Source organism: Coregonus lavaretus, assembly GCF_964263955.1.
Source record: "Coregonus lavaretus genome assembly, chromosome: 25".
Lineage (NCBI taxonomy): Eukaryota > Metazoa > Chordata > Actinopteri > Salmoniformes > Salmonidae > Coregonus > Coregonus lavaretus.
This window is the reverse complement of record NC_140012.1, coordinates 12,860,810-12,872,956: the sequence shown is the minus strand read 5'-3', so window position 1 is coordinate 12,872,956 and position 12,147 is coordinate 12,860,810. Positions and strand designations below refer to the sequence as shown.

The following is a 12,147-nucleotide window of genomic DNA, read 5'->3' as shown; positions in this document are numbered from 1 at the left end:
AGCCTATAGCCTGTTTTAGAAACATTTCATTGAATATTGTAAGAGCTTTCATTGTCTGCTTGTATGCCCCCTTTATTTATCCTACGGTTCTGACTTGGTGTACAGAAAGAATACTGTAAGAACGGCCTATGTTCTGAATTCTGTCGCTGTTCATTTAAAAAGTGCTGAACAAATAGTTATATTGACTACGTCCGTCTTAGCTCGCTCATTAATGTCCTAATCGAAAATACGGATTGCCTCTTATCCGCTTGTCGTCCACTTATACCATAGTTTGTACATCTCAATTGTCAGTAGAAACCACATTTGTTTAAGCAAGTCAGCCATATCAGCTACGTTTCTTAAAAGGCAGTAAATGAGGCTGAATGAACTCTTTCACTTCCAGACAAGGTTCCGTTGATAGCCAGGTGTAGCAGTGGTAAGGTGTTGGGACAGCTTTATGTAGGCCCTAACAGTTTGTGGGCACTGTTTGTCACCGTTATATTGCAGTTCATGTATTGTTTAGTGTTGTGTAGTGGCTTTGCTGGCATGCATTTTATTTGTATTTTTTTTATGGGGGAGTTTAACCCACCACGATTTACATGCTAAAATCGCCACTGCACAGCATCATCTGGATATGTGTGCAACAACAGTTCAACATTCACCTTCTGCTACCATTTCTGCCAAGCAGTCTACGCAAACAGTTTGACGCATATGTTAGATAAATCCTACATATGCACCACACAGAACGCACTGCAACTGCCTCTGCAACGTAATGCTGCAAGGCAAATGTAGCGTTCCATTGGAAATTAATGTACTTCTGGTGTACCAAAATGCAATGACACGGTCGGTGTGATCGAGGCGTTATTGCATTTTGGTACACCAGAAGTACATTCATTTCCAATGGAACGCTGCATTTGCTTTGCGTTGCAGAGGCAGTTGCAATGCGTTCTGTGTGGTGGATACGTTGGATTTATCTAACGTACAGTGAGGGAAAAAAGTATTTGATCCCCTGCTGATTTTGTATGTTTGCCCACTGACAAAGAAATGATCAGTCTATAATTTTTATGGTAGGTTTATTTGAACAGTGAGAGACAGAATAACAACAAAGAAATCCAGACAAATGCATGTCAAAATGTTATAAATTGATTTGCATTTTAATGAGGGAAATAAATATTTGACCCCCTCTCAATCAGAAAGATTTCTGGCTCCCAGGTGTCTTTTATACAGGTAACGAGCTGAGATTAGGAGCACACTCTTAAAGGGAGTGCTCCTAATCTCAGTTTGTTACCTGTATAAAAGACACCTGTCCACAGAAGCAATCAATCAGATTCCAAACTCTCCACCAAGACCAAACTCTCTTGGCCAAGACCAAAGAGCTCTCCAAGGATGTCAGGAACAAGATTGTAGACCTACACAAGGCTAGAATGGGCAACAAGACCATCGCCAAGCAGCTTGGTGAGAAGGTGACAACAGTTGGTGCGATTATTCGCAAATGGAAGAAACCCAAAAGAACTGTCAATCTCCTTCGGCCTGGGGCTCCATGCAAGATCTCACCTCGTGGAGTTGCAATGATCATGAGAACGGTGAGGAATCAGCCCAGAACTACACAGCAGGATCTTGTCAATGATCTCAAGGCAGCTGGGACCATAGTCACCAAGAAAACAATTGGTAACACACTACGCTGTGAAGGACTGAAATCCTGCAGCGCCCGCAAGGTCCCCCTGCTCAAGAAAGCACATATACAGGGCCATCTGAAGTTTGCCAATTAACATCTGAATGATTCAGAGGAGCACTGGATGAAAGTATTGTGGTCAGAGGAGACCAAAATTGAGCTCTTTGGCATCAACTCAACTCGCCGTGTTTGGAGGAGGAGGAATGCTGCCTATGACCCCAAGAACACCGTCCCCACCGTCAAACATGGAGGTGGAAACAGTATGCTTTGGGGGTGTTTTTCTGCTAAGGGGACAACCGCGTCTTCGGTGAGAACCTCCTTCCCTCAGCCAGGGCATTGAAAATGGGTCGTGGATGGGTATTCCAGCATGACAATGACCCAAAACACACAGCCAAGTCAACAAAGGAGTGGCTCAAGAAGAAGCACATTAAGGTCCTGGAGTGGCCTAGCCAGTCTCCAGACCTTAATCCCATAGAAAATCTGTGGAGGGAGCTGAGGGTTCGAGTTGCCAAACGTCAGCCTCGAAACCTTAATGACTTGGAGAAAATCTGCAAAGAGGAGTGGAACAAAATCCCTCCTGAGATGTGTGCAAACCTGGTAGCCAACTACAAGAAACGTCTGACCTCTGTTATTGCCAACAAGGGTTTTGCCACCAAGTACTAAGTAATGTTTTGCAGAGGGGTCAAATACTTATTTCCCTCATTAAAATGCAAATCAATTTATAACATTTTTGACATGCGTTTTTCTGGATTATTTTGTTGTTATTCTGTCTCTCACTGTTCAAATAAACCTACCATAAAAATTATAGACTGATAATTTCTTTGTCAGTGGGCAAACGTACAAAATCAGCAGGGGATCAAATACTTTTTTCCCTCACTATATGCATCAAACTATGCGTAGATGGCTTGACAAAAATGGTAGCAGAAGGTGAATGTTGAATTTTTCCTACTTACAAAGCATGTAGAGGTCTGTAATTTTTATCATAGGTACACTTCAACTGTGAGACGGAATCTAAAACAAAACTCCAGAAAATCACATTGTATGATTTTTAAGTAATTAATTTGCATTTTATTGCATGACATAAGTATTTGATACATCAGAAAAGCAGAACTTAATATTTGGTACAGAAACCTTTGTTTGCAATTACAGAGATCATACGTTTCCTGTAGGTCTTGACCAGGTTTGCACACACTGCAGCAGGGATTTTGGCCCACTCCTCCATACAGACCTTCTTCAGATCCTTCAGGTTTCGGGGCTGTCGCTGGGCAATATGGACCATCAGCTCCCTCCAAAGATTTTCTTTTGGGTTCAGGTCTGGAGACTGGCTAGGCCACTCCAGGACCTTGAGATGCTTCTTATGGAGCCACTCCTTAGTTGCCCTGGCTGTGTGTTTCGGGTCGTTGTCATGCTGGAAGACCCAGCCATGACCCATCTTCAATGCTCTTACTGAGGGAAGGAGGTTGTTGGCCAAGATCTCGCGATACATGGCCCCATCCATCCTTCCCTCAATACGGTGCAGTCGTCCTGTCCCCTTTGCAGAAAAGCATCCCCAAAGAATGATGTTTCCACCGCCATGCTTCACGGTTGGAATGGTGTTCTTGGGGTTGTCCCCATCCTTCTTCTTCCTCCAAACACGGTGAGTGGAGTTTAGACCAAAAAGCTATATTTTTGTCTCATCAGACCACATGACCTTCTCCCATTCCTCCTCTGGATCATCCAGATGGTCATTGGCAAACTTCCTGCCGTGTAGTTCTGGGCTGATCCCTCACCTTCCTCATGATCATTGATGCCCCACGAGGTGAGATCTTGCATGGAGCCCCAGACCGAGGGTGATTGACCATCATCTTGAACTTCTTCCATTTTCTAATAATTGCTCCAACAGTTGTTGCCTTCTCACCAAGCTGCTTGCCTATTGTCCTGTAGCCCATCCCAGCCTTGTGCAGGTCTACAATGTAATCCCTGATGTCCTTACACAGCTCTCTGGTCTTGGCCATTGTGGAGAGGTTGGAGTCTGTTTGATTGAGTGTGTGGACAGGTGTCTTTTATAAAGGTAACGAGTTTAAACAGGTGCAGTTAATACAGGTAATGAGTGGAGAACAGGAGGGCTTCTTAAAGAAAAACTAACAGGTCTGTGAGAGCCGGAATTCTTACTGGTTGGTAGGTGATCAAATACTTATGTCATGCAATAAAATGCAAATTAATTACTTAAAAATCATACAATGTGATTTTCTGGATTTTTGTTTTAGATTCCGTCTCTCACAGTTGAAGTGTACCTATGATAAAAATTACAGACCTCTACATGCTTTGTAAGTAGGAAAACCTGCAAAATCGGCTGTGTATCAAATACTTGTTCTCCCCACTGTAAATGATTACGGATGACGAATATCCACTTTGTTAGATAAGACTAGTTAAATGTGCCCATTCCGGCATCCTATTCCCCACACGGTCTGCGTTCCATTGACCTCTTTACCGCATCTATTGGCTACAAAAAAAAGGTTTTTGGTCTTAATTTAAGGTTAAGCATAAGGTTAGCAGTGTGGTTAGGTTTAAAATCAGATTTTAATTAGAGAAATTGTAGAAATGGGCAGGGTTTAGCCATAATTATGACTTGGTGGCTGTGTTAACTACTGACAACCTTTTTATTTATGGCTGTAACGTTTCTGTGCAACAGATAAAATATGTATACTGTTCCATCTTTAAGTTGAGGCTTTGCAATTATACAATAAATCCTACATCTCTCGGTTCACATATGACAAACGACACACTGTACAAATACCTGAGCCATAAGTAGCACACAATGTCAGAAAACTAGGGTAAACAATGCTGACAAAACAGTAATGTGATGTGATCCATTTAATGCAAAATTGTGTCAATTTACTATTCCAACAGATTCAAAATCGCTAATCTTGAGTCCTTCCACATAACATAAATATTTATTCAGCTCAGTGCTCATCCCACCTGCAGTAAATGCAAACTACAGTACAACAAAGTACATGAGAGACCTCTAGGGGATGGAAAAAAACAGTGCACCAATTTTTTTAAAGCTGTACTCTCCTCTCTACATTTGGTCAAGGGCAGAAGTACAGCCTTGCTTTTGTTGTCAAATCTACATTTGATTTTACCCCCCAAAAAATGCTAGCTTGTCAAGGGAAATGACTGATCTTGAAAACAGGAGACTTAAGATTTCCTCAAATTTCGCATGTTAGCCTAGACGGAAATACCAAAGAAATGAACATGCAACAGATTATTTTTGAACAAATAAGTCCAGTTTTTATTATTATGGTTGTTAATGCAGCAGTGGCTCTTCCATCTGAACATTGATAAATAAAACACTGACAAAAAATGTTTTTGTTAAGGTTTCCTCAAGACACTGAAAGAAATAACCAAATTATCATTCCACACATTTATATTTTCCTTGACCAATGTCCATACTCAATAGAATGTTTTTCCTCTTTAAAAAAAGTAATCCAACAAGAACCTGAAGGGTGGCAGCGTTCTCCCCTGTCCATACCCCTCAGGAGTAACTTGATGTTTTGCTGCCGACATCGTCCTCCTGCGTTCCCATACTCTGAAACATACAGTGTGATACAAACCATTAGCAATCAATTCAATACTAACTAAGAAATATATATACATATAAAATAAAAACTATCAACAAATACTCAACCAACTGAATTGCAAACATAGTCCTCTTGGAAAACGTCTAGAGGAGCCTAAATAATGTAATTGTTGCTTCCTACCTTCTGAACAAACTGTGGGTTTACTGTTATTTCTTGATCCATGGACTTTAGTTTCTCATCCAGCTCTATACACTTCAGCATCTGTGAAGGACACAAAACTAGCCATTTACTTCACTAAAACAGTACCAAATGATAAGCAAATAATGACACTTCATTGCACCTCAATAGTAATTTCTATATAAGGATAGATAATCAATATTGACATTCTCTTACCTCTTGGTCAATTTTGTGAAGCATTGCGGGGTTGTTGTATTTCTCTGGGTTGTCATGGAAACAGACCATGCCATCCTTTTGGTTGATACTGGCATATATCTCACCATCTTCAATCTGTAAGGAACAGAAAAGGTAATTAATGGACGAATCAATGTTAGATCTAGTCTCAATTGAAGTGAAGGACATTTTCTTTCATACATTCAAAATTGAGTGTTCTCAGAGTACTGAGATAAAGCGTGTCTATTCTCCTGCGGTTGCATTGACTTACCATGTGCAAGACATACTTCTCCGCCTCCTGGGGCCCTGACAGCTGCACTCGACTTGCCATGTCTTGCAAGGACAGCGTCAGGAAAGTCTGCAAAGAAAGAAGGGTGGTCAGATACATTGCTTTTCTGACCATTTGCTTTAAATACTTTGTTTACATATTTACACCCTGGTAACAGGGTGAAGATGGGGACGAAGAAGGTAGATTTGAGGTGAAGGACAGGAAGTATATCTTGAAAATAGTTGAGGTAAGTGCAGATGGAGATATATTAGGAATGAGAATGGTGTATTGGGGGTAAACAAGGTTTTTGAGGTGAGCGAGGACTATTGATAGACATATTAGGAGGTATATGTGAGGAGAGGGGTCGTATTTGAGGCGAAGAAGATATGATCTGAAGGGGAAGGAAGTATACCTTTGTTAGCCTCTGGATGTTCTTCTTGTAGAGGGAGGACAGGCATTGCTTGACCAGCCCTGTGTTGTTGTCGCGTGTGAAGGTCTCACTGTGTTTATTCACCTGGGAGCGCAGTTCTGCTGGGTTGTTGGTGGCGTACACCTGTGCAAGCTCATGGTACGCGTTGCTGAGAGGCTGCAGAAACAAAAAGCAGTTGAATATATGTAATATGTATAGTATGAAGTACAACAGACAATTAAAAATGTAATAGCATGTAAAAGCCTTAATGATGTGAAATATGGCCCTTTTTGAGTCTTCATTCTCACCTTTATGAACCTCCCAACTATCTGTGACGTGTACTTGGGGAGCTGCTGCACTTTGCCATGGAGAATCAGAGAGACCAGGATGTACTTCTTATAGGCCTCCAACATGATGTGACTGACAGCCATGGCTGGAGTGGTTATTGCCTGGGGGAGAAGAGATCACAGAATGGAACTAGAGATGTAAACAAATAAAATGTTATTTGTCACATGCGCCGAATACAACAGGTGGAGACATTACCATGAAATGCTTACTTACAAGCCCTTAACCAACAATGCAGTTCAAGAAATAGAGTTTACTAAATAAAAGAAAGTTACAAATAAAATAAAAAGTAACACAAAATAACAATAACGAGGCTATATACAGGGGGTACCGGTACCGAGTCATGTGCGGGGATACAGGTTAGTCTGATCGTACCATGCCTCAAAGTGACCCCTGCGCCACTCCCCCGAGTGGCGCAGTGGTCTAAGGCACTGCATCGCAGTGCTAGCTGTGCCACTAGAGATCCTGGTTCGAATCCAGGCTCTGTCGTAGCCGGCCGTGACCGGGAGACCCATGGGGCGGCGCACAATTGGCCTAGCGTCGTCCAGGGTAGGGGAGGGAATGGCCGGCAGGGATGTTGGTAGAGCATGGCGTTTGCAACGCCAGGGTTGTGGGTTCGATTCCCGCGGGGGGCCAGTATGAAAAAAATTAAATCTGTATGCACTCACTAACTGTAAGTCGCTCTGGATAAGAGCGTCTGCTAAATGACGTAAATGTAATTTGTACATGTAGGTAGGGGTAAAGTGACTATGCATAGATAATAAACAGCGAGTAGCAGCAGCGTAAAAACAAAAAACAAGCTACTGCATTGTTGGGAAAGAGCTGCAAGTAAGCATTTCACTGTACTGATTACACCCGTTGTATCCTGTGCATGTGACAAATAAAATTTGATTTGATATGTCATTGCCGTAACAGATTAAATGTCAACTCAGTGTGTAGTGTACTTGACTACTGTATGCATACATAGTATCAAAATAGTAATTTAAAGGTCATTTCAAAATGGTATTACAATGAGCAAATGTTTTACTAGTAGTATGCTAAATCAATTCACTTTTGATAACAGGAACACTAGGTCACATCCGAAACAGCTTTAACACACACATTTGTAGGTTCTCAAATAAGCCAGTACCTGTTCATAAAAATACAGTGCTCTTTCAAAGTTCTTCAGACCCGTGTAGATCATGCCTCCGTAATAGTAGTAACATAGAAAGTGCTTTGCGTCGTAGGCGCCATTCTCCTTACAGATGTCCATCATATCAAGCTCAAGAAACGGGAGGACAGGCTTGAAGCACTTTGCTAACAAGCACAGCTGTGGATGTACACACAAAGTTGTTGAGGGGTCATTCATTCTTAGTCTCGCAGCCAAGCATCAATATATTTCAATAATCATATAAAGTCAAAGATCCTGTTGATATGAATCAGTTTACTCACCTGACACAGGTCTGCATGAACTGAGGTAAGTTGGTTTGTGTTGATTTGCATTTTGTCTATTGCCTGTTTTAGAATGCCGACACCCCTCAATGGCTGTGAAAGAAAGAGATGCATTAAACCATATGTAACAGAGATAAGAATGTGACGTAAGCTCACTCACACAGCTAGCTTGAAATGCCGCCAATAATGCCATCATATGTTCCTTTTCAGTGGCACAACTGGATAGTATGTTGTCAAGCAGGGCAATCATGTGTATTGGCAAGGTAGAGAGCCCCAGGTTTGAGGCGTGGTACGATCAGTTTACCCTGAGTTGTACTCAGAGAGGAAGGAAGCTAATACTGCTAAGCTAGCACATTTGGCTGGGCAGTATGACCAAAATATCATATCACTATATTTCTAATTTTTGACAGTATGGCAGTATTTTATGTTTCTGAATAACACACGTTTTTAAATATGTTTAATGATAGAAGGATTATTTTATTAGTCATGTGCACAGGGTTGCAGATGTATTTGCAGGGTACAGTTAAATTCTTAATTTTAAGTGTGTTTTTTTTGGCCTTTCTCCATTCTGAGGGTTTTATACTCAAACAAACTAGGACAAAACTGACAGTGAAGTAGTCCAATGTGTAGAACCTTTCATTTAATTCAGCACTATATCAAAATATCGTTATTGACATCATTGTAAAAACCAATACTGGTATGTGGAATCGAACCCACAACCCTGGCATTGCAAGCGCCATGCTCTACCAACTGAGCTACACAGGGCCCTACATATGGCTGTACATATGCCAAAACAAAGGTATTTTTCCATCCTATGGCTTGTTCGCCATTTTCTTTTTAAATAGTGAGCCAACATGTTTTTAGCACTTTTATTTCCATGATTGATCAAAACAAATTCTCATGCCTCTCTGCAGCAGATATATAAGTGAGCAATATGTTTGGAACATCGAATCAGAATACATAAAGAATCGCAATACATATTGCATCGGCACGTTAAGTATTGTGATAATATTGTATCGTGAGGTCCCTGGAAATTCCCAGCCCTATCCAATATGCATTCTCATGGGTTGGCTTTTTGTTTTTGAAATCATGTAGAGTAGTAATACCATAATCTGGGTCTTATCTTGTAAAAACATGAGTCATTTCTTTAAATAGACCATGTAAATGAGCGTTAATAGACAAGTAAGTTCATGCATTAGCTCTTCTGGTTTAAATGTTTTGCTCCCGTATGGCCGGTCTTACCTGTTTCCGTTCTACAAGGGCATTTGTCAACTGATGGCAGAGGCCGGCAACTGTGAAGAAAATAATAAAAGTAGTAAGTAGGGTTAACAGGTTCAATCAAGCTAAATTAATTTTGCCTTGAACATTTGACCTTGAACATTCTCCACATTCCTTAGAAATGACTCTTATAATTACAAGATGTTAACTTAACACCTTATGGAGTTAACCATTCCTCTGAAACTCAGTTGAATCAAAGGCTTCTAGAAACCAAAAGTCAGTTAAGTTTAGACTTACACGTGTCTGTTGCATATCGGATGTGCTCCCCATTGCAGGTACTGATGAAGAGCTGGACTTGGGAAAAGAGCGTCTCAAAGTCAGGGACGTTTGGCATGGAGAACTTCACAAACCTGTATGAAGGGAAAGTGAAAACTGGCAGTGAGTACACAAGAAAAAATGTGCCACAGTACATGAAAATAAAAAAATATTGTAGACAGGCACATCATTTAATTTGAACACAAGGGGTAGACACCTTGATCTGTGTGATATACTTTTCTGAGTCATGAGCCCCGAATGCACAGGTACAGTAAGCAGAAAATGACTCAAAGTCATAGCCTAGATCAGTGATTTACTTATAATCATTGATCGGGGATTAAAGTAGAGCAGGCTACTCACAGCACAGCCAGGACGCCCAGGGAGTGCTCCTGGATGTCCAAGGCCCCCAGTACAGTGTCCAGATGGGACAGGTTCTTGGCCAACAGCTCCCCGCTCTTGTTGATCAGTTCACACAGCTGTGTCATCTGACCTGAGAAGCAACAGTAAAGACAATTGGTAAACAAACAATGCAGCACTTGATAGTCAAGCTATTACAGCTGGTTGAAGAGAAGTCCAAATCAAGAAACAGTTCATGTGTTGTGTATGTTGAGTCTATAACCTAAATATAACCTTCTCCCATTTTTAGATGGATACCCTAACCCAAACATTAATGTACAGACCCAGTTTACACCCATCTAACCCAGAGATGAAAGCGTATGTCAGTCATTACTAAATATTTAATTATGTTGCTCCCATATAATGCTTATTTCTAACGATATTGTAATACAGGCTATAAAAACTCTGTACCAACAAACTAACCAGAATGTCAACAGAATACACCTGCATATGTAAATGATAATAAGTAATCTTAATAAAGATAGAATATTGGGTGCCACTAAGAACATTGAGCATGTTTTTATAACGAAACGCGGTCCAGCTGCATAGTTCACATTCTTTGCAGTTACTGTAAAATATATCGGCCGGTCAAGTGTCCTGTCAAGGCCTGCACTGGGTACATTAGCTATGGAAGCAACGCATATTGCGTTACAGATGGGACTGTCGACCAATAACATTTGACAATGGCGCTCTGCAACCAATCGCGCTTACTTAGGGCGGAACTACCGGTTAGCATTTCACTGAAATGTTTTTCTCGAACAAAAACAAAGTTTTATTTTAAAACACGTATTCGTTTACTGTGTTGTTATTGGTACGCTTCAGTGTCACGGGGTAAAAATACATCTTCCTGAACTACTTTTTTGAGGCCTCGTTCCCCAAAACAATCAATTTAGGGCTGTGTTTACATGATAAAGCAAAAAGGAGGATCTAGCTATCCAGTTTGGCTAGCTAGCTATGCATGCTATCAGCAAAGCATTGCTTAGCATTGGCTAATAGTTCCAGCTCGTCTGAGAACTAAAACATGTTTAATGTCCATACCTTGAGCTGAGAGCTGCCGCACATTGTTCACGAACTGCTCCAAGGCTGAAGCCATTATTATATATGTCCAAAGTGGTAGCAATTCAGACTGTTTTTCATTCAAATGTCAGAAACAACTCCGTCCGGGCTGAGACAGGGGGCCACACAGCCGCCACTGAGAGAAAAGTATCGTAAGAACAGACGGGATCCAACGAGATTTACGGTTGGAACTTCAGGCTCTTAAATGGATAGGCACCCAGTTTAGCTAAACGCAAAATATTAATTTATCGGAAACCTTGTTATTGCTGATTGCTACCATTTATTTCCACCCTTTCTCGAAACGTAACCCCCCTGAACACATCTTGTGATTGTTGTTATTTGCTATCAATAATTTGTGTAATTGGGACTTTGGCTCCCTGTGCTATCACTTTAAGAAGAATCACAGCCTAGTAAACACAACTGGGGAGGAAGTGTAGTTCTTCAACTGGAGGCACACACAGCTTGATTGTCTGTGCAAACTGCTACAGTAAGTGTATATTTTCTTGTTGATATGAAAGAAAATAGGCATATCAGCATGTGTTTTGAAAACAGGTTTGAAAGCAATGATTATTGAGGTTTCTAAATGTTAAAACACAGCGTCCGGATTGTAGTTCACATGGAGCCAACCTTGGGTGAATGTAACTGCTGAAAACCCTACGTACGGAGAATAAGTGTTCCCCAGAGCTGACTGATCCCTCCCTTCACTGTTCTTTTGCTCATCCTACTGCATGGATGCTGTCAGGCTCTTTTGGTGTAAAATGTTCATGTTGATATGCTAATATTGAATGTTGTTGATGTTTACCCTTTCAGACTCCATGGTACAAGTTTGCCTCTGGATTTTTAAACCCCACTGAGAGAGAAACTGAGGCCATGTGCGACATCTTGTTTCACAACATTGTCTTTGACTGCAAGATGTAGGCAGGCTTCACATTTTGGGGGATTTTGTACAGTAGGTGACACTTCTGGGAGCATTTGTACCAAATTGTACAGCTGCTGTGCGGCTGACAAGGGTTGCGACACTAATAGCTGTACAACCAGTCCATACTGATAGTCGTAAACAAGTCCAAATACAGTGCTGAAAAGCATAATCAACATAGTGCTTACTTTA

The 12,147-nt window shown here is 41.1% G+C and overlaps 1 protein-coding gene across 1 annotated transcript; it reads right to left on the bottom strand.

The window, feature by feature from the left end:
• Window positions 1-4,895: 4,895 nt before the first annotated feature.
• On the bottom strand, window positions 4,896-11,426 carry LOC311101122 (COP9 signalosome complex subunit 3-like). The gene is made up of 12 exons (XM_084142183.1): window positions 11,022-11,426; window positions 9,948-10,077; window positions 9,570-9,682; window positions 9,297-9,346; window positions 8,055-8,147; window positions 7,753-7,932; window positions 6,587-6,727; window positions 6,282-6,455; window positions 5,873-5,959; window positions 5,605-5,718; window positions 5,392-5,472; window positions 4,896-5,219 (listed from the first exon to the last, which is right to left on the bottom strand). Exons 1-12 carry the CDS (start codon window positions 11,074-11,076, stop codon window positions 5,166-5,168), a joined length of 1,272 nt encoding a protein of 423 aa, XP_083998309.1. The 5' UTR covers window positions 11,077-11,426; the 3' UTR covers window positions 4,896-5,165.
• Between the last annotated feature and the right edge of the window lie 721 nt (window positions 11,427-12,147).

Bases quoted from the DNA above. Each gene is read 5' to 3' on its own strand.
- LOC311101122 (XM_084142183.1), bottom strand. From the start codon at position 11,076: ATGGCTTCAGCCTTGGAGCAGTTCGTGAACAATGTGCGGCAGCTCTCA. The intron at 10,078-11,021 runs GTATGGACATTA...GTTGCTTCTCAG, and splicing joins GCGGCAGCTCTCAGCTCAAG to GTCAGATGACACAGCTGTGT. The intron at 6,456-6,586 runs GTGAGAATGAAG...TTGTTTCTGCAG, and splicing joins TAGTTGGGAGGTTCATAAAG to CCTCTCAGCAACGCGTACCA.